This window comes from Amphiura filiformis, chromosome 13 (assembly GCF_039555335.1).
Source record: "Amphiura filiformis chromosome 13, Afil_fr2py, whole genome shotgun sequence".
NCBI lineage: Eukaryota > Metazoa > Echinodermata > Ophiuroidea > Amphilepidida > Amphiuridae > Amphiura > Amphiura filiformis.
Genome location: NC_092640.1, coordinates 64,069,941 through 64,096,123, shown reverse-complemented (window position 1 = coordinate 64,096,123; position 26,183 = coordinate 64,069,941). Strand labels below are relative to the sequence as shown.

The window sequence follows — 26,183 nt, the reverse complement described above, 5'->3', positions numbered from 1 at the left end:
CTGGTTACGACGGCCCTGGATGATCTTAGAATTGATATGGTACTTGTTTGCAAGTTGGACCAAAAAATGTTATTGAGGTGAAGCATACATTTTGTTCCAAATATAAAAATTGTTTGCATGGACTTGCTGGTGCTGTTGAAATATGCGAGTACCGTCTGTAACTTATGTGGTACAGGGACTATCTTTTGGGATTTGCAGGAGAGCATTAAGTAGCTCTTCTGAAGCCTTCAAGGCGAGCTATTTAGAGCATTTACAATAGAATGTAAGGAGAGAATGGTCAACTAAGGAGAGCTAAAAATCACTCTCCTATATCAGATTTAAGGAGAGCAGTAGAGAGCAATTGCTCTCGCGCTCACAAAAGAAAGTCCCTGGTGGTAGAAATTGGATATTCCAGTTGAAATCCATACCCCCTATGGAAGACATGACCTTCTTAATCTACCACATTGGGTGTAGATTTGAAATGGCGTAACCCATTCAGGAAATCCCATTTGAAATTCACATTCCCTGTGTGGAAGATTTTGGTCATGGCTTCCATATTGGGTGTAAGGATTCAACTGGAATAAGCCAATAAACAATTAGAGAATGATTTTTCAGATCATAATTTAATTTTTATTAACACAAAAGTGAACGAATTATTCATAATGTGGTTTGTGTGCTTTATAAAAAACCTTGAAAGTCGTCGAGCTCTTGAATAAGGATTACTTTGCGATTAAGCCAAACTTTAGTGAATTGAGTTGAATGGAAGAATGTGAATGGCAAATGCATGGAAGATTTTAATCTTAAAAGATCTTCCTGTGTGGAAGATTAAGATCATGTCTTCCATAGGGATATCAACTGTAATATCCCAATGCAAGTCTTACTGTTTTGCAATAAGAGAATGAGCATCAAAAGTAAACCTACTATAATGTGGTTTGTGTGCTCTATAAAAACCTTGAAAGTCTCTCTCTTGAATGAGGATTATGTTGCAATTAACACTCTCCGCGCGGGTGTCGACTGCGGACAAGTTTCTTGCTTTTTTTTTTAATTCAAGAATTTCAGAATTATTAGTCAGTTTACAAACAGCTTTACACCACTGATGTTAGAGAATGCAAATTCTATTCAAAAAGTGACTGTTGTTGACTATATAGTTTTAAAAACTATTGTAGATGTCTATTCCTAACGTTCCTCAACATTTACAAACTTGGTATTGTTTGCTCTTTTCACTTGCTTGTGTCAAAATTCACTTCTAGTATGTTTTAAGAAACATACTCCTGTTATGTACCTTACCCTTTTGTATATAAAAGACTTTAGTTTTTTGTAAAGGAAAACCATTATTATATTGATTTATATATCAGCATTCCTAGAGCATAATGTTTTTACTTTTGAAAATGCTAATTTTCTTGTTTTTCTATATACATATAATACATTTTGTTGTAAAAAGCTCATTACGCAGTTTTAATGTGATGTTTTATAACCTTACATCTCAACACACATCCCCACCTACCCACAGACAGACACACCCCTCTTCACCCCAACTTACAAAGGTGCACACACACACACACCCATAACAAAAATTTACAGCTTTAAAATTAAAAAAAAACCCTACCTACCTACCCTAATTTTCTTTTATGTTACGCCAATCAAACATTTTTTTAGGCCTAAGTGCGAACTGCACTTATGAGGGTATTGTGAAAAATATAAACATTTTGCCCGGATGAATAATGAAATATGAATTTATTCATGAGGTTACGGGTATACAAGGTATTGTTGGTCGAAGCAGCAAAAAAAAAACACCTGATTTTCATTATCTGAATCAATATATTATTGAAAAATAACACTTTGGTGTTTTGCAAAAGTTCATTCTACAAATCATACACTTTGAAAACTTGCTTAATTTATTGATGTTAATGAGTTATGTACGTTGTACAAATGTGTTGTTGTTTCAGCCCTCTCAGAACCACAGAACCTACCAAAGTATATCTGTGATATTTGAATTCTTCTACACGCTCGCTATGAATTGAGCAATAAATTTTGCTAAGCTCACTACCATTCGCAGAATGCTGTGAACTACGTTTTTTTCTGCTGCATCGATCAACGATACATTGTATACCCTTAAGAATACAAAATAATGCCTATTTTGTTGTATACAATGAGTATAATTTCCATACATTTAATTATCTCACGGGTCATTATTTATTAAATAAATATTATCATGTTTGGTTACATGGACCTTTTGCATGTAAATAATTGTTTCAATCATGTTGTAAATAATAAATTTTATCACTGATCATTGTGTGTGTTTGTTTGCTTTATATTTAGATGGTTGTGTATTGGTGATGTATAGTTGGTGCAACACATTTCAACTTAATGGCTCCGATAGTGACGTTTCCACATATTTTTTGTGGGCCCTGAGAGCACATCAGACATATAATACACATTTTATGGCAAAAGATTAAAAATTGATATTTTTAATTCCACGAGTCCTCGAAGTAAATTGTATAAATCTAATGATATGTACTTACAGTATATGTAGCTGGGATGAAAAGCCGTCCATCATGAATATTTCAACCTTTTGTATTGAAGATATAGATTTTTTTCCAAAAACACCAAAAACAATTTGGTCTTTGTATATCTTCAATATGATTGATAGGTCAAAATGTTCAATTGATGCTTGGCTTTTCATCCCAGCTACATACACTTTAAGTACATATCTTTAGATTTATAAAGTTTACTTTGAGGACCAAATACGTTAAATACCAAAAATTTTAAGAATATCAAATTAAAAAAATTTGCCATAAAATTTGTATGATATCCTGAATTACAAAAAAAAAATCATTTGATATCATCAGGACATTCCTCGTATTTAGAATGCAATTTGATATGCCTAATGTGCTCTCCGGACCCCCCCCCCCCAAATACTGTGCAAACGTTGCTATCCAATTCCAAAAGCTAAACAGTTAGTTATTTTGATAAGTTCTTCACAGTACCGGTGCAGCCGGTCCCTATGCGAGGGGTCAAGCTTTTGTCAGATATGTTTCCTTTCAGGATTCAGATGAAGCTAAAGTCAGTCCTGATGAAGTCAGAGACACACCTGACAAAAGCTGCATTCACACAGGGACCGGCTGCACAGGTTCTGTGATAACTTGGGCTGATTTAGAGAGTTTCAGTTTGGTTAGGATCAGAGGCCTAAATCTAGGAAAACATGTTAATTAATGAGTGAATGATATTGGTGCGATTCAAAAAGTAGTGACATCATTTACTGTGTAATGTGTTTTAATGGTTATTAACCACACAAAATGCTCTCCAGATTGAAAAGCCTACTGTCAGTAACCAAACTGCGTGCATACGCTGACCACCATCAACTTGTGTTATGATCTGTTTGAATTTGCAACTTCCAAATTGCACGAAACTTCAATCATTAATTTCTCGATCATTCAGATTAATAAATGCCACTACAAATTAGAGACAACTTATTTTTTAGATATTCACATGAGTTATTTTATTTTCTTCATATCTATTATTGAACAAAATGTGTACACGTAATCTTTTTTATACGAGAATTTCTTTCATAATTTACACTAACCACAATAATTAAGTACAAACCAAGATTTTACACTTTTACAGAATACTGTACAGACCGATACATCAAATACACAGCTTGCTTACGGGATCTGGAATGAGCGTTTTAAGCGTTTCGACAGTATTTTTGTGCGACATGAGAGCACATCAGACATATCGAATTGCATTATTACAATTTGATATTTTTCACATTTTTGATAACAGTCCTCGAAGTAAATTTTATAAATCTAATGATATATTCTGAAAGTGTATGTAGCTGGGTGGAAAAGCCGACGATCAATTGAAAATTTTGACCTTTCGGATTGAAGATATGGATTTTTCCCCCAAAAAAACCTATTAAGTACAAATCATCAGATTTATAAAGTTTACTTCAAGTACTGTTAAATATCAAAATATCAATTTTTAATGATTTGCCATAAAATGTGTATTACATTGCTAATTTCAAAAATCAAAATTAGTTGATATCACAAGGACATTCTTCGCATTCAGAATTCAATTCGATATGTCTGATGTGCTCTAATGTCCCACAATAAATACTGTCCAAACGTTCATACCCAAGCCCTTAATGTAAGCTTAATTGCAATTTTACACTTAGTGATTCCCAACTAGCTTGCAAACACAAATTGGGGTCACATGCTCAAAACTTGGGGTCGTGGACTTTCACATGAAACTTGCCACTTGAAACTGGTAATGGGCAAATCCAACTGAATCCATAAGACATGACTTAATCTTCTACTCAGGGAGTGTGAATTTCAAATGGGGTTACTTGAATGGGTGACTCCTGGGGTGACTCCATTCGAAATCTACACTCCCTGTGTGGGAGATAATAATGTCATGTCTTCCATAGGGGTGTATGGATTTCAAATGGAACAGTTCAATTAATATTGCATGGCTCATTCTCTGATCAAACAGGTCAAAGGTGGCAATTGTGTTTCAAGCATGCATTTATGAACATACTTATTCACAAATCGTTGGACAAGAACAAATGTGACCATCCACCACAAAGTGGTAGTAAAGTCGGCTCTAGACCATTTTCTGTTTATTGCAGAGTTTGAAAGAATGCATTTTTAGCTTTAAAATGACACCTCAACCAGCTTCATCGGACATCTGGAAGTGAAGTTGTGGTTCATCAAAGGTCAAATTCCTAATATATTTTACATAGAAATCCATATACTATTTTTGATTGTATCTCAAAATGGAAAATGCTGACTTTACGACCAGTTTGTGGTGGATGGGCACAAATGATAATGAGACAAATTACAAGCAATTATCAGAAAAGATTAGGGTGATTAATACATAACTGATGCACATGACTTTGATATGGCCTGTGACTTAGGCAAAAATTTAATAAATTACAAGGACAGACCGGGCATTGATGGCCGAACTCATGTTTTTTAGCCTAATGGAGATGCGTCTTTCTGCCGCTGAGTCATCCAAATAGAGGCCAGGTCAGCAACATGCAACTCTAAACCTGCCTGATTTGGCGCAGTTTATGGCGCAAACATGAAGTTGAGTTCTGATTGGCCAACTGAATTACATAGTCATCACATCAGCACCTTATATTTGGCAATCAGTCTGCGTATCATTGCGTGACGCAGACATCATTTTACGATCAGTCGGCCTGTGCGATAGGTCTTCGCAAAATACTGTAGAGCAGGGATTTTCAATTATTTGCTCATGGGCCATGGAGGGCCAAACAAAGATCTGTATTTGAGGTCAAATACATCCTGTTTTGCTATGTTTACTGTACATTTTGGAGCTGCTCATGGGCCAAACACCATTGGTCCGACTGCCGCCTATAAAGAAACCTTGACCTAGAGGTTTCATTTCATCCCATATCATTGTCACAAAATTTTTACGAAAATTTATGTCATTACTCTTGAAAATTTAATATAAATAACACATCACAGAAATGAGAATTGCATTCATCTCTTGTTTCTGTCACAAACTCACCCCCTATGGAAGACATGACTAAAATCTTCCACAGGGAGTGTGAATTTCAAATGGGATTACCTGAATAAGTGAGTCCATTTGAAATCTACACCCCCTTTGTGGGAGATTAAGGTCATGTCTTCCATAGGGGGTGTATGGATTTCAACTGAAATAGCCCAATGAGGATTCTTGTTTGTCACTATTCTAGTTGAAATCCATACACCCCCTATGGAAGACATGACCTTAATCTCCCACTCAGGGAGTGTAGATTTGAAATTGAGTCACCCATTCAGGTAATCCCATTTGAAATTGGGAAATGGGATTACCTGAATGGGTGACTCCCTATGTGAAATCCATTTGTTGGAGATTAAGGTCATGTCTACCATGTGGGCTGTATGGATTTCAACTGGAATAGACCAATACACAGCTTACCTGAAGTACAATAGTGCAGTGGCAGCACCAAGAGTGGGGGAGTGATTGTTTTGGGGAGAAAAATCTTAAATTTTGTCCAAAAAGTTGAACATTTTCAGACTTCTTATTTTGACTGGGAGGACTGTGTGGGGTGGGGGAAATTGGCGCTGCCACTGCCGAATTATGGAACTACAAATCCCCTAATAATATTACCTACGACAAGACTTTTGAGCCCATGAATTGCTTAAAATTAGTGGCTGTTCTACAGCTACAGCCATACACATTATAAATTGATATCAATTGTTCTAATCATTGATATCCATTGTTAATTGATGGGAAGGAACAAAGGATAATATATGTGACCAGCTCCAACAAAACCCCGAACAAGTCGCCAGGCATGTTTTTGAGTTATAGGCATTTAAAGATGACATTCCCATAAAAAAAATCAAATTTTGGAATTCTGAATTTCATGGTACTTGACCTTGGGACTGAGTGGACTTTCAAATCCTTGAAAGTACTTATTAAAAAGAGGTTTATTTAATCAATAATTGACAGTTGAACTATGATAATCCCTATTAAATCCTGTGTAAAGCAGGAAACTAATTAGCCCATTACTCAGATTACCAGTTTGGCAAATATATCAAGGTATCATTTACAAAATCATCCATATCTTGAAAAGTATTGATGCTATGTATATAATTTTGGTATCATTTTGAAACTTATCGTCCCATGCTTACATTTTTATTCAAATAAAATGTTAAAAAATTAATGTTAAAAATGTGACTTGTTCCTGGTTTTGTCAAAACGGGTCACATATGATAGAGGTCCATGGCAGTTAGGTATAATTCACTGGTCTAAACCTGATTGACATAATTAACTTGTACAAATCTCATTATTTCCAATATGCACTGGTACCTTGAAGATTTGGCCCAACACCACTTTTTATATACACACATCCAAAAGACAATGCAGACATTTTTTTGATTAATAAATACCTTACATTTTTGTAGTCAAGCAAAGACTCCATCGCCTTTGTGTGTCGACCATGGAGGACAAAATATATAGGCCCTATACCATTCGCATGATTTTAGCACATGCTAATGGGATCCTCCTGTAATGCATTTCACAAATGGCAATAATCCATTTGTAATCCATACACACCTTAATCTCCCACACAGGGAATGTGAATTTTAAATGGAGTCGCCCATTCAGGTAACCCCATTTGAAATTCACACTGCCTGGTGGAATATCATGGTCATATCTTCCATATGAGGTATGTGGATTCAACATATCTTCAAATCTCTTCTGTAGAACCTCTGGGTGTAATTGTCTCGGATGGCACCTCTCAAAAATACCCTCAAAAGACATGACCTTAATCTCCCACACAGGGAGTGTAGATTTTAAATGGAGTCGCCCATTCAGGTAACTTCATTTGAAATTCACACTCCCTGGTGGAATATTATGGTCAATGGAGGTATGTGGATTCCACATATCTTCAAATCTCTTCTGTCTCAGATGGCACCTCTCAATAGTACCCTCACATGACAAGTTGGGTTTGAAAATGGCCTAGCTGATGCGAGTTGAACGCTACCCACAGGTGAGTTCGTTTTATATCTGTGAGAATCGGATAATTCTCTAGTCATCTATCCGACACTTGTAATTGACTCTCATTACATATTTCTGCTTATATTCAGTTACAATGGATGCAAGCAATGATTTTTCAACTGCCACCCTAGTTGGCTGCTTCTTGCTGTACACCTGCTGCTACTATAGCATCTTGGAGTTGACTCTAAAATGAGACAGAAATGAAACATAAATGAATAACCCAACATGTATACAGGCTCAGGCCAGGGGAGAGATGAGCTGGGGTTGGGGGCAGAGGTACCTCAAGTAAGTGCAATGGAACAATTCACCTTTCACCTTGTGATTTAACGATATACAAATTATACAAATTTGACAATACAAAACAAGTTTTGCCATTATATAATTCACATTTCCAATTATTTCCCCACAAGTAAATTGACTAATCTAAGATACACCAGCAGTGTATATGTGTGTGGTATGACTGTGGTAGTGCAAAATCCCTGCAAAAAGTGGAAAAATTTTGAGTTTTTACTGGGGGCAACTGTGGGGAATAGTTCTGACCCCCCATGCGGTGCCACCACTGGACACCCGACCTGTTTCAACGATTTAACTGTTGATATTCCACGATCAATCCCGCCCGTAAATTTTGAATTTTGCTGTCAGTCCGAATCGGGCCGGGGTACTTTTTGGATTGCCGCGTAGAGCACTAATTGAGAGTAGTCAACATTTGAGCAAATCCTATGGCAGACTTACCTCTGATACAACCTGTAGAGATGTTTCCTCTGCAGCTGCTTTGATGGCCGCCATGGCTGCCTCCGTATCTACTGGTGTTACCATGGTGATGGTCTCGCCACTAACAACATGTGATGCATCCTGGATAGATTGAATTATTGCACAATGCAGTTAGTATGTATCGAGTAACAACAACAATGTGAAATTAGCTTGTTAATTATTAATATTAAAGAAACAGAGCTCAGACAAACTGGCATTATAAAAAAATCAGAACCGTTCGGATTCGAACCAGCGTGCACCAGTGCTGTACGGTGCAAAAACTGATTGAGGAGCCAATGGCTCCTAACTTTATAAATTTAGGCGCCCAAATTTTGCTCCCAAGTAAAAAAACTGAGGCGCCAACTCATCATATTCCAAGCACTACTCCATAGTCCATACACAACATGTACAGTGTAGGCCTATATGTTACCAGAAAGTCCGCATCAACACATCATGATAAATGCTATTTATAATAGCCATACATTTGTACTATTGAATGCTATGTTATGTACATGTTTTGCATTTGCTGGCGATTAGAAGCTTCAACAGTTGGTCGCCATTGGCGCCAGGGATTGAAGGTTTGGTCGCATCAGAAAAAATCTAGTCGCCAATGCGCCTAAAATGGTCGCACCGTACAGCACTGGCGTGCACTAACGATTACATGTCGTATAGCTCACCACCACACGCCACAACAGCTCATGGCGGATCTACCGGCGAATTGAACATGTAATGATTTTATTCTCTCGAAAATGTCTCACGGCCAATGTAATTTTAATTATAAATAGAGAGGGTGGCCTATCTGCTGTGTCCTGGCAGAACATCAGTCAATATGAGACATTAAATATTAAATGCGAGGATCCAGAGGATACATGCCTGAGAAAATATAATTATTAATATTATCAGTTTCAGCTTCATTTCCACCTGTGTCATATTTGAGGTAGACTACTGACTTTGCCTTGCGGTTAAGATTTCTTAACACGGGGCTCTATGGAGAGTTAGGCCAATTTCTGGCCTAACTAAAATTGGCCATGATGTAATGCATCTTTAAATGGATCTGCCGTGTGATTGGTCGCCCATATCTCGCTATGGTTTAAATCTTCTGGGCCCGCGCCATTACCATTAACTACACCGCATACAACTGTCTGTGGTATTTGCGGCGCTTTTGTGTTGACGCTGAAAGTTAATCTCTCATCAAACATCTAGCGCGTACTTTTGGTTAATGGACTGATAAACAAGTATGCTTGACAGTGTGTTTTTAGAGAGCAAAGTCCAGGGGGTAAAGTTCTGCTTACAATTCAAAGTCCATAGTCGAATTTTCGGGGTTCACTATCAATAAACTGGTAGATTCCAAAATCAGAATTGTTCAGTATTAAAGTGAGCCATTATAATTATGCAAGATAATGTTGCATTCAATTACTTTTATTGTCACTAATCATCTGATATTTTTAACTCTTTACCATTTTACTATTGAATACTTTAATTTTAATAAACATCAGTATAATTTTGAGTTCAATGAAATGGGTTCATCATGACTAATAATAACATATTTTAAATAAAATTCGACTATGGCATAGTCTATATTTGAGGAGGTATTATTAGATGCAGGGGGGGCACTCATATTTGAGGAGGTATTAAATCTGGTTTTGGTGCCGTATATAACAATCTCACCATGTTGAATTGAGAAACTGTTCACAAAAAGATTATAAACACATCCAAGATAGAGTTTGATTCCAAGCAAACCATAATCATGCAACAAGGGGATTTCAAGAAATATTAGAAATTTTTGAGTATTAAATCTTCCCCATGTCTGTTGCATAAGAAGTTCCTAACGTACATTAGAATATGACTTGATTTCTTAAAAGGGCATTTCATGATCCACAGCCTCATCCCCCTTATCTCCAAAAAGTTTAGATTTTTATACCACTGGAAACCTCTGGCTACATAATGTTTATGTACAAAAACATTATTGCAGATTCATTAGTTATGTAAAAATATCATCAAATTTGAATTTCCTAGTATACAGAACGAAATTACAACAGTGGCCTATGGAGCAGTGTAAAACACATAATCATGCATAACTCGCATATGCAAAATCGGAATCAACTGAAATTTTGGGAATAAGCTTTTTTCGTGGATATATACTGAAAGATGTCATAAAAAGAGGATGCATGAAATTTCTTTAAAAGTTAGACCACCTGGGGTGTATTTTACTAACTTTTAACCCTTCATAACTCTAGTAACCATTCGTAATTTACTAATAGCCTTTTACTAGACGTAACCTTACGAAGGGTCCATGTAGTGAATCCCTGTTCCTTTTGAAGGGTACCAATTGTAAGTCATTTTAGTGACTAGAATTATACAATGCGTTTTAAGTAACGATTGATTTTGAGACTATGAAGCTTTGTTGAGTGAAGTGGAGTTGAGTAAAATGGACCTGGGTCGTATGTCATATGTGACACGATCTGCTCCATGGGGGGCCAAAGGCGGCAAATTTGAAACTGAGATAAAGGTAAAAATATGGAATAAAAACAATAAAATACATAAGAAAATAGACATCAAAAAACTTCATAACTTTAGAACCAAGTATGCTAGACCTTTGGTGTTTTCAGTAAATGATAGCCTAGCTATTGTATGTATAATGTAATAATTACAGTAACTCAATTTTCAAAAATGCCTCCTTTGGCCCCCATGGACCACATCGTGTCACATATTCACTTCTAGGTAGTCTAGCAACCCCAAGTTTAAGCTTGCGATCCCATTTGGGTCATGACTACATAGGGTCATGACTAATGCTGGTTTCATACTTTCTGCCGCTTGCCACTGAGCAAGTTGACGGTTTATCATGCCACTTGTACTTTTCTGCAAGTGTATAGCGGCGTGCCACTGAGCGGCAGCAGCATGACTATGAAAGCCAATGTTGCCGCTTAGCACCGCCAAAAATTGTTTCCTGTTCTCACACGTCAGATCAGAGCGGCGCCACTCCCAAGTTGACTTGAATTCAACTCCTAGCATTCTGCTGCTTTGGGCAGAGTGGTGGACTGATCGATATATGTAACATGATCAAGAGGAATGAGTCGGATGTCGCTAATATTGATTTTGAGATATTGGCAAAACAGTGTTCAAATTCTTTTGTTTCAGCCATTGATAAATTGCTCATAACTCTATAACCAGATCTCCGATTTTGATGGGGTTTGTATCAAACTGTAGAATTCGTAAACTGCCAGAAATTGATGTATAAAACTTCTAATTGAAAATTGCCGACATGCGACTCATTACCCTTGATCATGTCACATATCAGATTGGTTACCGTTACCATTTCTGGTGTGACTGCGCAATCAAGCAAAATCATCATCAGAGTGGCAGGTAGTATGAAATTAGCATAAGGGGTCATGAACCCCTGCTGAACATAGTCATGAAATCTACACCAACCTGCAGTGTTGTTCCCGCAGTAGTCGTCTGCAATACCTGTGGCTGCAATACTGTGGTATTCTCATTACTAGGATCATTGATGGTGATTTGGAATGCTATGCGAGGCCGTTTATCTGGTGGACCTTCATTTGGGAGACCACTCACTAAAAATGAGGAAGGAGAAAATGATGTGATGAGTCACAGATCTACATGTAGTTGTGCAGGGCTGTGAGTGATTGCTCTAGAATTAAATATCATCCAAAAAGATTATACCCATGGAGTACCAACTCAAAAGTAACACTATGCCAAATCCCTCATTTTGGTTTATTGTTCATGAAGGGCAAACAATGTACATGTACCTCCAATATTTTAAGATTGTTGAAAGTTGTAAACTTGGAAAGAAAGATAGAGAACAGATATAGACACAAAATTGGATAATCATCTTAACATAGGCAAAAAAAACAACCTGGGCCTAACCAACCCAGATTTTGCATTTTGGGGATTTTTTTTTACGGTATGAAATTATAACCAGCTTTTTTGACTGTGGATTGACGTTGACTGAAATTTGTTGCAAATTTTTTTCAAGCTTTCGGTGAATATTTAGGCCTAAAAAAAATTATTTGATTGGCGTAACCCGACCTACCCTAAAATCCCCGACCCTAACTTTTTAAATTTTTTTTTGCAAAAAAACAATTAAATTTTAAAAAATAAATAAAAATAAATTAATTTAAAAAAAGAAGAAAAAAAGTTCCGAAGCCTTTATCAAACGAAATTTACAGCTTAAAAAGTAAAAAAAAAAAAAGAATCCCGACCTACCTACCCTATAAAATTTTTATGTTACGCCAATCAAACAATTTTTTTTTTTAGGCCTTAGGGTCACTTAGCCTCTCCAGAAAAAAACCCCAAACCAACCGATTGACCCTACTCGGCATGTCTGTCCGTCAGTAGAAAAGGTTTTTTTCTGTCGCCTTATAGTTCCCAAAAGATATGCAACACCCTTCACACTGTACATTTTACCATAATGTTTATGGAATAAAGTACATACACAGGGTGGAATTAAGGGTATTATGTATTAGGGAAAAATTTCAAAAAAATTACCGTGTGTCACAGAAAGGAGAGCTTCCGTCTCTGCGTTCGCATCCAGATCCCCATGAGCTGTGCGTTTATGCATGGCTAATGTAGACGTCTGACGGTAATTCTTGCCACAGTGTGAGCAGATGTATGGTTTGGAGTGAGTGTGCACAACATGGTGTTTATATAGACTAGAGTACTCGGTGAAACGCTTGCCACACCCGGCTACAGTACATACATACGGTTTTTCGCCTGGAAGTTGAAAGAAATTAAGAAACAATAAAAATAAAAATTGCAGGTTCATAAGATCGCAGTCGCAATGTATAATTGAGAGCTGTGCGAGTGTGCGTGTATACGCCATATATGATTATGGATATACGGGTATTACAGAAACATACTATAATTCCTTCATAAACATTTCAAACTTCCTCATACACATTTATGAAATGGGCTCTTCCATTTGAAATCCACACATCCCCTACGGAATACATGACCTTAGAATCCCATATAGGGAGTGTAGATTTCAAATGGAGTCACCTATTCAGGTAACCCCATTTGAAATTCACACTCCCTATGTGGAAGATTAAGGTCATGACTTCTATAGGGGTGTATGGATTTCAAACAGAATAGCCTAATTCACTCATAACTTGCACTGTGAATAATTTAATGCTATTCTCATGCCATAGCAGTAACTTGGATATGCAGGGATGGGAAATCCCCAGATGTGACCTGTGTGTAAGTGGTGTTAATCTATCAGTTGATCAATCCATCACTCAAGCACTTAATCCGGTAAGATAAGCTTGCAGCACTTAGCATGCATTATTCCCCTCATTATTCCACTATCAGGAATGAGAATTCTTTTGTTTCCCAAATGTCTACGCTTTTATTATTCTAGCCTGTTTTGGTGATTTTGCCAGCTTGTAAGCACTTTTTTTCCAGATTTGTGACCCGTTACAGCAAAAGGTACTTTAAGTCGGGTGGTACATATATCTCATTTGCTAGTGCCAAACACATCTTAAACCAATCAATAATCCTATTGTTGAAGAGAATAATAAGCTGGTACATATGTCTATAGAACTGTTTGTTATACAGCTCCAGTCTTTGTTCACTAAGTTGGCTAAACCCTATTCATGTGGTGGGTAACAAAAGCATTGTATTTGATCTAGGTATGTATTAGCCACCCATTCACAATGAGAGGGCATTCCTGAACCTCGTTGACTTGGGGATGATTTGAATTGGCCGCCACTTTAGATTGTTTGATATTTACTGCCAACATTGTGGAAAATAAGACACATGTAGCAGCTGACATAAGGTACCTTTCGCTGTAACGGGTCACATTTGTCCTATTTTTTCATTGAAATGTATTCTCATGCCTGCACTTAACAGGGCTATTCCCATATAGAGACTTCACAAAAAGTAATGCAGTCATTACAAATATGTCTATAGCTTCAGTACTATTAATAGTATTCACAGCATAAAAACACATGTGGTATATGTACGCACATTTTGATACTCAATTTGCCCAATATTAACAACATTGAATTTAAAAGTTGCAGCAAAGTGTATTGATTTAAATCCAAGATAATGGCAGGTTTAACATGCCACAATGCTTTATGTGTACAGCGCAACTTTCAAATCAGGATTTTTTTCCTTTAGAAATATTGCTGTTTTGTTAATATTGAACGAATTGGGTAACAAAATGTGTGTGCATAAACCACCTGTGTTTTTATGTTAAAATTTTGTGAATATCATAAAATATTTGTGAATAGTGTTGAATCAATAAACGTATTTATAACAGCTGCGTTACTTTTTGTGAAGTCTTTACAACTCACCTGTGTGTATTCTCATGTGGTTCTTATAGTTGGTAGCACTAGCGAATGCCCTGCCGCAGCTTTCCTCTGGACATATGTAAGGACGTTCCCCAGTGTGAGTCCTGATGTGTACCTTGCGGATGTTGGATGTGGTGAAGGTTTTATTGCAGCCCTCAAAAGGACACTTAAAAGGGCGCTCTCCTGTGAAGAAACAATGCATAGATACATAGTTTACTAAGGCGTGAGAAGGGAAATTCATCTCATCTTTAAGTGGGGTTAGACTATGTTGTCCCATCTTTGTTTCCCCCATGCTTGCCTTTTGGTTTGTTAGTTAAAAATGTTGAATTCAACATGGTGAGACTGTTATGTAAAACCTGGTTGTGATTTTCAGCTACGTTTGTTTAAAATTTGGAAGTTTTGATATTGAAAATTTTCCTCAAAATCACCTTTGAACAAATTAGGATTCCTGTAGGAACTTGTTGCCATGTGTAAACTGACACATATACCATAAATGTTCACCGAATGGCGCACTTGGGCTCCTTTGCCTTGGGGTCAATTTCACATACAAATAGAGAGCTCCCTCCTCTAAAAATCCCAATAAGAATTAAGGGTATGTGCCCTTATTTGCTGTGATGGTGGGATTTTTATGGGAGGGCATTTTTAGTTTGTGTCTAAAATTCCCGTTATGTCAAGGGAGCCCATTAGCACCATTAGGCGAACGTTTACGGTACCCCATGATCTTTTGGCATGGGATTGGGATGGAATCACCCTATGCAAAGATTGGACTGTTTAAAAGTAACTAAGTTGTGTTCTTTAAGATGCCAATTTCTGAGAAACTAAGGCTCAGAAGGAAGCAGCACCAAGGCCTAACCCTCACCTGTATGTGTTCTAACATGTTTCTGCAAATCACCAGATGTCTTGAAGGCTTTACTACACGTCTCCTCTGGACATTTATATGGTTTCTCTCCAGTGTGAACCCTAGTGTGACTCTTCAATCCGTAGCCGGTAGCAAAGGCTTTGTCACATCCTGGATGCTCACATATGTAGGGTTTATCACCTGTATGAGCCCTCTCATGAACCTGAAAAAAGACAAAATACCATTACATCATCATGTGCATTCATATAGTTTGTCACCTGTATGAGCCCTCTCATGAACCTGAAAAAGACAAAATACCATTACATCATCATGTGCATTCATATAGTTTGTCACCTGTATGAGCCCTCTCATGAACCTGAAAATAGACAAAATACCATTACATCATCATGTGCATTCATATAGTTTGTCACCTGTATGAGCCCTCTCATGAACCTGAAAATAGACAAAATACCATTACATCATCATGTGCATTCATATAGTTTGTCACCTGTATGAGCCCTCTCATGGACCTGAAAATAGACAAAATACCATTACATCATCATGTGCATTCATATAGTTTGTCACCTGTATGAGCCCTCTCATGGACCTGAAAATAGACAAAATACCATTACATCATCATGTGCATTCATATAGTTTGTCACCTGTATGAGCCCTCTCATGGACCTGAAAATAGACAAAATACCATTACATCATCATGTGCATTCATATAGTTTGTCACCTGTATGAGCCCTCTCATGGACCTGAAAAAGACAAAATACCATTACATCATCATGTGCATTCATATAGTTTGTCACCTGTATGAGCCCTCTCATGGACCTGAAAATAGACAAAATACCATTACATCATCATGTGCATTCATATAGTTTGTCACCTGTATGAGCCCTCTCATGAACCTGAAAATAGACAAAATACCATTACATCATCATGTGCATTCATATAGTTTGTCACCTGTATGAGCCCTCTCATGGACCTGAAAATAGACAAAATACCATTACATCATCATGTGCATTCATATAGTTTGTCACCTGTATGAGCCCTCTCATGGACCTGAAAATAGACAAAATACCATTACATCATCATGTGCATTCATATAGTTTGTCACCTGTATGAGCCCTCTCATGGACCTGAAGATAGACAAAATACCATTACATCATCATGTGCATTCATATAGTTTGTCACCTGTATGAGCCCTCTCATGGACCTGAAAATAGACAAAATACCATTACATCATCATGTGCATTCATATAGTTTGTCACCTGTATGAGCCCTCTCATGAACCTGAAAATAGACATAATACCATTACATCATCATGTGCATTCATATAGTTTGTCACCTGTATGAGCCCTCTCATGGACCTGAAAATAGACAAAATACCATTACATCATCATGTGCATTCATATAGTTTGTCACCTGTATGAGCCCTCTCATGGACCTGAAAATAGACAAAATACCATTACATCATCATGTGCATTCATATAGTTTGTCACCTGTATGAGCCCTCTCATGGACCTGAAAATAGACAAAATACCATTACATCATCATGTGCATTCATATAGTTTGTCACCTGTATGAGCCCTCTCATGGACCTGAAAATAGACAAAATACCATTACATCATCATGTGCATTCATATAGTTTGTCACCTGTATGAGCCCTCTCATGGACCTGAAAATAGACAAAATACCATTACATCATCATGTGCATTCATATAGTTTGTCACCTGTATGAGCCCTCTCATGAACCTGAAAAAAGACAAAATACCATTACATCATCATGTGCATTCATATAGTTTGTCACCTGTATGAGCCCTCTCATGAACCTGAAAAAAGACAAAATACCATTACATCATCATGTGCATTCATATAGTTTGTCACCTGTATGAGCCCTCTCATGAACCTGAAAAAAGACAAAATACCATTACATCATCATGTGCATTCATATAGTTTGTCACCTGTATGAGCCCTCTCATGGACCTGAAAATAGACAAAATACCATTACATCATCATGTGCATTCATATAGTTTGTCACCTGTATGAGCCCTCTCATGGACCTGAAAATAGACAAAATACCATTACATCATCATGTGCATTCATATAGTTTGTCACCTGTATGAGCCCTCTCATGGACCTGAAAATAGACAAAATACCATTACATCATCATGTGCATTCATATAGTTTGTCACCTGTATGAGCCCTCTCATGGACCTGAAAATAGACAAAATACCATTACATCATCATGTGCATTCATATAGTTTGTCACCTGTATGAGCCCTCTCATGGACCTGAAAATAGACAAAATACCATTACATCATCATGTGCATTCATATAGTTTGTCACCTGTATGAGCCCTCTCATGAACCTGAAAAAGACAAAATACCATTACATCATCATGTGCATTCATATAGTTTGTCACCTGTATGAGCCCTCTCATGAACCTGAAAAAGACAAAATACCATTACATCATCATGTGCATTCATATAGTTTGTCACCTGTATGAGCCCTCTCATGAACCTGAAAAAAGACAAAATACCATTACATCATCATGTGCATTCATATAGTTTGTCACCTGTATGAGCCCTCTCATGAACCTGAAAATAGACAAAATACCATTACATCATCATGTGCATTCATATAGTTTGTCACCTGTATGAGCCCTCTCATGAACCTGAAAAAGACAAAATACCATTACATCATCATGTGCATTCATATAGTTTGTCACCTGTATGAGCCCTCTCATGAACCTGAAAAAAGACAAAATACCATTACATCATCATGTGCATTCATATAGTTTGTCACCTGTATGAGCCCTCTCATGAACCTGAAAATAGACAAAATACCATTACATCATCATGTGCATTCATATAGTTTGTCACCTGTATGAGCCCTCTCATGAACCTGAAAAAAGACAAAATACCATTACATCATCATGTGCATTCATATAGTTTGTCACCTGTATGAGCCCTCTCATGAACCTGAAAAAAGACAAAATACCATTACATCATCATGTGCATTCATATAGTTTGTCAACCATGAGCCCTCTCATGAACCTGAAAAAAGACAAAATACCATTACATCATCATGTGCATTCATATAGTTTGTCAACCATGAGCCCTCTCATGGACCTGAAAAAAGACAAAATACCATTACATCATCATGTGCATTCATATAGTTTGTCAACCATGAGCCCTCTCATGAACCTGAAAAAGACAAAATACCATTACATCATCATGTGCATTCATATAGTTTGTCACCTGTATGAGCCCTCTCATGAACCTGAAAAAGACAAAATACCATTACATCATCATGTGCATTCATAGTGTTTATCACCTGTATGAGCCCTCTCATGAACCTGAAAAAAGACAAAATACCATTACATCATCATGTGCATTCATATAGTTTGTCACCTGTATGAGCCCTCTCATGAACCTGAAAAAAGACAAAATACCATTACATCATCATGTGCATTCATATAGTTTGTCAACCATGAGCCCTCTCATGAACCTGAAAAAAGACAAAATACCATTACATCATCATGTGCATTCATATAGTTTGTCACCTGTATGAGCCCTCTCATGGACCTGAAAAAAGACAAAATACCATTACATCATCATGTGCATTCATATAGTTTGTCAACCATGAGCCCTCTCATGGACCTGAAAAAGACAAAATACCATTACATCATCATGTGTATTCATAGTGTTTATCACCTGTATGAGCCCTCTCATGAACCTGAAAAAAGACAAAATACCATTACATCATCATGTGTATTCATAGTGTTTATCACCTGTATGAGCCCTCTCATGAACCTGAAAAAAGACAAAATACCATTACATCATCATGTGTATTCATAGTGTTTGTCACCTGTATGAGCCCTCTCATGAACCTGAAAAAAGACAAAATACCATTACATCATCATGTGCATTCATATAGTTTGTCACCTGTATGAGCCCTCTCATGAACCTGAAAAACCACAAAATACCATTACATCATCATGTGCATTCATATAGTTTGTCACCTGTATGAGCCCTCTCATGAACCTGAAAATAGACAAAATACCATTACATCATCATGTGCATTCATATAGTTTGTCACCTGTATGAGCCCTCTCATGAACCTGAAAACAGACAAAATACCATTACATCATCATGTGCATTCATATAGTTTGTCACCTGTATGAGCCCTCTCATGAACCTGAAAAAGACAAAATACCATTACATCATCATGTGCATTCATATAGTTTGTCACCTGTATGAGCCCTCTCATGAACCTGAAAATAGACAAAATACCATTACATCATCATGTGCATTCATATAGTTTGTCACCTGTATGAGCCCTCTCATGAACCTGAAAAAGACAAAATACCATTACATCATCATGTGCATTCATATAGTTTGTCACCTGTATGAGCCCTCTCATGAACCTGAAAAAAGACAAAATACCATTACATCATCATGTGCATTCATATAGTTTGTCAACCATGAGCCCTCTCATGAACCTGAAAAAGACAAAATACCATTACATCATCATGTGCATTCATATAGTTTGTCAACCATGAGCCCTCTCATGGACCTGAAAAAAGACAAAATACCATTACATCATCATGTGCATTCATATAGTTTGTCACCTGTATGAGCCCTCTCATGAACCTGAAAAAAGACAAAATACCATTACATCATCATGTGCATTCATATAGTTTGTCACCTGTATGAGCCCTCTCATGAACCTGAAAAAAGACAAAATACCATTACATCATCATGTGCATTCATAGTGTTTATCACCTGTATGAGCCCTCTCATGAACCTGAAAAAAGACAAAATACCATTACATCATCATGTGCATTCATATAGTTTGTCACCTGTATGAGCCCTCTCATGAACCTGAAAAAAGACAAAATACCATTACATCATCATGTGCATTCATATAGTTTGTCAACCATGAGCCCTCTCATGAACCTGAAAAAAGACAAAATACCATTACATCATCATGTGCATTCATATAGTTTGTCACCTGTATGAGCCCTCTCATGGACCTGAAAAAGACAAAATACCATTACATCATCATGTGCATTCATATAGTTTGTCAACCATGAGCCCTCTCATGGACCTGAAAAAGACAAAATACCATTACATCATCATGTGTATTCATAGTGTTTATCACCTGTATGAGCCCTCTCATGAACCTGAAAAAAGACAAAATACCATTACATCATCATGTGTATTCATAGTGTTTATCACCTGTATGAGCCCTCTCATGAACCTGAAAAAAGACAAAATACCATTACATCATCATGTGTATTCATAGTGTTTGTCACCTGTATGAGCCCTCTCATGAACCTGAAAAAAGACAAAATACCATTACATCATCATGTGTATTCATAGTGTTTGTCACCTGTATGAGCCCTCTCATGAACCTGAAAAAAGACAAAATACCATTACATCATCATGTGTATTCATAGTGTTTGTCACCTGTATGAGCCCTCTCATGGACCTGAAAATAGACAAAATACCATTACATCATCATGTGTATTCATAGTGTTTGTCACCTGTATGAGCCCTCTCATGGACCTGAAAATGTATACACAAAATACCATTACATCATCATGTGTATTCATATGGTCTGTCACCCATTTTGTTTGAGCCTGGTCCCATGGACCCAAGCGTGTCTCCACACGGAGCGACCGTTTAAACAAACAAACAAACAAACACACAAACCCATGAGCCCTCTCATGGACCTGTAAATACACAAAATACCAATACAATATCATGTGTATTCATACAATGTATGTAGCGGTAAATTACTACATAGAAATTAATTTTTAAGTACTACGCTGAGAAATTGGTATTCACCGAAGCACTTCACCAGCTTAACAGACGTCTTCAGCGGATGTTATTACTTTTGAAGATTTGATGGTGCTTGTGCTGTTCTTGAGATACCTCTGATGAAGCCATGTGTTGATGACGTCATACAAGAAGATGTTACAGAGCAATAACATGCACTGAAGACGCTGGTTGAATTGGTGAGCTCTGATGAGTGTGCAAAGTTTAGTAGCGTAGAAGTTTAAAATTACTATCCACTGCACAGAGTGAAATTTTTGTCACATTTTTATTTTCGCGGTGAAATTCCTCATTCCTCAAATTTCGCGGCAAAAGCCCTCAAAAATATTTTTTACCATATTTAATGTGTAACATTTTAAGACACCGTAAAACTGCTCTGAACAGTTCGAATTCAAATCAATACTGCGAAAATATCACGGTTTACAGTATTCAATAAAATATCGTTTGTCACAAATCCACAGATTGTCAAAGACTGGCTGTGAAGGATTTGTTAATATTATTAACCTGCTATTTTCTCCATGCTGTATTAAAATCAATACAATTTACTTAAAATTTGGGATATTCTCCCTTACTTAATACTTCAATGGATATTTACATGATGATGTTTAAAGTGCTTTTCTCCTGCATGATGGATTTACATGCGCTGCTTTAGTTCGCATTTTATGCTTCATTGATTTTTCGGACTTTATGTTGTCTGTCTATGGCATTCATAGAATTTGTAACCTTATAAATATCGAATATTGTATTTAAGCTATAGACTTGTCTGTAACCTTCAAATGGGTGCCACAACTTTGCACGCTTTGCGTTTCTGTGGCATCCACATCTCTCATACCACATTATTAAAATATTATTTTGTAATATTAATATAGGTATCTCAATTGTAAATTATTTGGCATTGCATTGTTACTAATTTATTACAAAATGTTTCTTTCTATATCATGTTATTTATATGTATGTGTGTTGAGATGAAAATAAAACTGAACTGAACTGAACTACTTAATATTCAACGACACTGGATGAGTGGGGTATTAAAATGCACGTAAATAAACCCCCCTTCTTTCTATGTTAAAATATTATGAATATGATTACTAGCATTGAAGCTATAAGTGTATTTATAACAGCTGCATTATTTTTGTGAAGGCTTTAGGCTATCTCTAACTATGCCTACATGAGTGTAATACCAACATTTGTGAAAGTCTGGCCAGAACAACACATACAAGATCATATACTATACCTTTAGATGGTGAGCTGTAGTGTACATGCGACCACACCCTTCCTGCTGACATCTGAAAGACTTATTCTCTGCAGACTTCTGTGAACCCACTGTTACATTACTACCCTGTATATTGACAGTCTGCATTAGGAAATCAAGGAAAAGACTATTGGCCTGTGCAATAATTATGAGATAAAATATTTACAAACAGTAGGCCAAAAATTACTCCCCCCCCCTCCTATCGGCTGGCAAAACAAATTTACCCTCCCCCGGGGCTCATAATTATTGCACAGCCCATTAGTTCTTGATCAAATTCAGCAACCTTTCACTCAGTTGCTTCATGATACTAAGAAAATCCAATATACAGGAAATACATGAGGTTTTTATCCATTTCCATGTGTATTTTGGGTAATTTTTATAGCACTTAAAAAGAATTGAAAAATAACATTAAAAAATGGCATCTCTGCTTGCTGCACAGATTCGTAAGAATTCAAATATTTCTACTCCAAGCTCACATGTCTTATATAGTTCCTGAAGTATGTGTACAAAATATGGAGCTAACTTGGACTCATTAGTTACTTCCAAAGACTCTGCTGTTAGTATCAATACAAATACACCCTCTATTTGACAGTGGGTCAGATTATAATTTATACAGGGTATAATAACCCCATGGGCACTACCAGCTCAATTATTGGCCTCTAAGAATGATACCTGCTAAATTATTGGCCTCTAAGAATGATTCTGATTGGTTACATAGATACCTATATCATGCAATGAGCCAATCAGAGATATGGTAAGAAAAGTCTGTAGGTCTGAAGGGGATTTAGCTTTAAATTGCTAAGAGATCTAAAAGCTCTATTTCAATTGGTTACTCAGATGATTATATTGTGAAATTAACCAATCAGATGCTCTGTATAAGAAAGACAGTAGTGCTCATAGGGATAAGTGATACCTTGATGGTTAATGACTGGGATTTAGCTATATCTTGGCTTGTACTTGCTTCGTGTTCTCCCATGTTCTCATTAGAAGCCTGAAAAGTAACAAAAATAAAGCACAAATTAATTACTGCTGTATTTAAGGACAGTGACAGGTTTATTATAATGGGAGGCAAAATTTACCTGGGTTCCAGGAGGCTGAGCCTCTTGGCAGGGTTCGAATTCGTTAAAAAATTTTGCATAGCAGTTTTTGGTTAATTCATCATAATCAGGATACTTCCGTATACTAAAGCACTATAAAAAGTGCTATACAAATGCAAAATTGGGTAGCAGTTACTTCAAAATATGGAGCAAACTGCTATGCGATACAGCCCAATTCGAACCCTGCCTCTGGGTAAAGTATGGGAGCAAACTCCCCAAAGCTTTGAATTGTTAACATATGAAAGTTGAATTAAGCCCTGAAACAGGCATGAATGAAAGTTTATTTCTTGGAATGTTAGATTCAATTGAGAAATTTTGTTCTTTGTGAACAAAGTGTTAAACTCACATTTTTAGTGACATTGTGTAGTGGTGAAACATTGCTAAAATGTGAGTGTAACACCTTCATTTTACTTACAATTGTTCACAAAGGGCTAGAGAGCTTTAACAAAAATGAGCAATACTTTAAAAAATGATGGTTCAGATCAGGCACAGATAATGCAAGATGGTTTTTAACATTAAATAGTAATTTGATTATGGAAATAAAAGGTGGATGCATTTAGCAATATGTGACATGATCAAGGGGAATGAGTCACATGTCGACCCTGGTCGAAAATAAGTTACATATTTTTCTATAGAGAACATTTAGAGCTTTCAGAAACTGAAAACCCTATGTTGATATGACTTTCCTTTACAAAGTTACGTCAATTTATCAACCGTTGAAAACAATATAATACATAAGAATTTTAATGCTTTCTTTGCCGATATCTCAAAATCAATATTAGCGACATCCGACTCATTTCCCTTGATCGTGTCACATATATAGTATTAGCATTTCAAAATTAGAATTTCCAAATTAAAACATGTAGACATACCTGTGCTGCGTACTGTTCCAAAACACTCAATGACTGTGAGTCAACTGTGTCATCTTCAGTCTGGAAACCTGAAAGAGGAAACATCAGTTTATAAGATTGGTATCAGTTTATTTACGGCGCTTTGATCAAGTTGGAAAGGCGCCCTATTAAATGTTGTTTATGTATATATGTATGTATGATAAGATTCATTCCTGGCAAACCTCGAAATAAGCAGGCATCCAGGAGCCTTTTACCCAATGGTCAAAACATTTTGGCTCCTGGTCCACACCAAAATCATGCGAACCAGGCTCTACATTAAAAAAAAAAAGAGCCTGGTAGTTAAATTGGTCCAGTTCTGCTTATTTCGAGGCTTGATTCCAGGTCATGGTGTTAGCTAACCACCTGTCATTTTGGACAGGCAGTTTGCTCCTGGGACAGGCAAAATTGATGCCTGTGACATTATGCTACATTCTACTGTTTGAATAAGTTCTGTGAACTCAAAACGAGAACAGACTAACAAATCAAGGCTATAGCAATAGCTATTTGAACTGACTGAAGCAGCAGAAGGTGCAGAGGTTAGGTTTATGTTTTCAGGGTCAAAATTTGGACAGGCAGTTTTGGTCAAAATTACAGGCACTTGTCAAATTCAGGTTTCCAAGGATTTATGTGACAAAACAAAGTGAACAGTAACGCTTTGCTCACAAAATCAACATTGTGTCTATTATAACATAGCAAGTTTTTATTTATCCACAGATCAGTCTGTTGACAAACAACTACAGCAACAACAACAACAACAACAACAACAACAACAACAACAACAACAACAACAACAACAACAACAACAAATAGACATACAAACCATGAGCATGTTCAGCAAAGTCCTCAGGTACCCCTGTCTGTATAAATGCTGTGGTGCCATCTTCTAGCTGTACTGCTTGAAGATTATGACCCTCTGAAAACAATCAGGAAAAGCAAAGTTACTAATCTTGGTAAAAATCCTTTTTTTTGGGGGATCCAAGTATTTCACATGTTTAGTGGTGTATCAGGGTCAGTTGTTTGTGGGGGAAGGCAAAGACAAAAATATTGGTAGTGGGCATCATTTTGGCTGTGTGCTACTGTCATAATTGTGCGCAAAATGCTAAAAAATTCAAATGTACACTTTTAGCCCAAAATTAAGGTGAAATTTTGTGGTTGTGGTGAGAATCAACAGGCTATTCCATCTAAAATCCACAACCCCTGTGGAAAATGTTTGAAATATCTTCCACAGGGGGAGTATGAATTTCAAATATAATGATCGAACACATTAGACAACTCCATCTGAATTTTGTCCACCCTCTGAAGCAGTTTCTCAACTTGAATCTTCTACAGAGAGTATGTATCAAGTAGAGTTGGTTAAAGTGCTAAGTCCATTTGAAATTCACACTCCCCCAGTGCTGTACGGTGCGACCATTTTAGGCGCATTGGCGACTAGATTTTTTCTAATGGCGACTAAATATTCAATCCCTGGCGCCAATGGCGACTAACTATTGAAGCTTTTAATCACCAGCAAATGCAAAACATGTATGTAATGTAGCATTCAAGAGTATGAATGTATGCTATGAATATATATGGCTCAAAATAAGCTAAGGTGTCATAAAAGTGTAACACACAATTATTTTTCCAGCTCTTTTCTTTTGGTCTCCAACCAGGTTTAAATTATAGTATGCACATATATCGTTCATAATACACT

The 26,183-nt window shown here is 36.8% G+C and overlaps 1 protein-coding gene across 4 annotated transcripts in view; it reads right to left on the bottom strand.

The window, feature by feature from the left end:
• Window positions 1–6,991: 6,991 nt before the first annotated feature.
• LOC140168640 (uncharacterized) overlaps window positions 6,992–26,183 on the bottom strand; it is a 35,304-nt gene continuing 16,112 nt past the window's right edge. For 3 of the 4 annotated variants that reach the window (XM_072192043.1, XM_072192045.1, XM_072192044.1), the window contains exons 6-16: window positions 25,314–25,406; window positions 24,476–24,543; window positions 23,420–23,497; window positions 22,489–22,608; window positions 15,424–15,625; window positions 14,568–14,747; window positions 12,763–12,987; window positions 11,686–11,828; window positions 8,239–8,358; window positions 7,424–7,690; window positions 6,992–7,243 (exon numbers count right to left, since the gene is read on the bottom strand). In XM_072192043.1, coding sequence (XP_072048144.1) covers window positions 7,634–7,690; window positions 8,239–8,358; window positions 11,686–11,828; window positions 12,763–12,987; window positions 14,568–14,747; window positions 15,424–15,625; window positions 22,489–22,608; window positions 23,420–23,497; window positions 24,476–24,543; window positions 25,314–25,406 — 1,286 coding nt within the window. In that variant the 3' untranslated portion in view covers window positions 6,992–7,243; window positions 7,424–7,633. The remainder of the gene's footprint in view (window positions 7,244–7,423; window positions 7,691–8,238; window positions 8,359–11,685; window positions 11,829–12,762; window positions 12,988–14,567; window positions 14,748–15,423; window positions 15,626–22,488; window positions 22,609–23,419; window positions 23,498–24,475; window positions 24,544–25,313; window positions 25,407–26,183) is intronic. The other variant, XM_072192046.1, reaches the window with a different exon arrangement.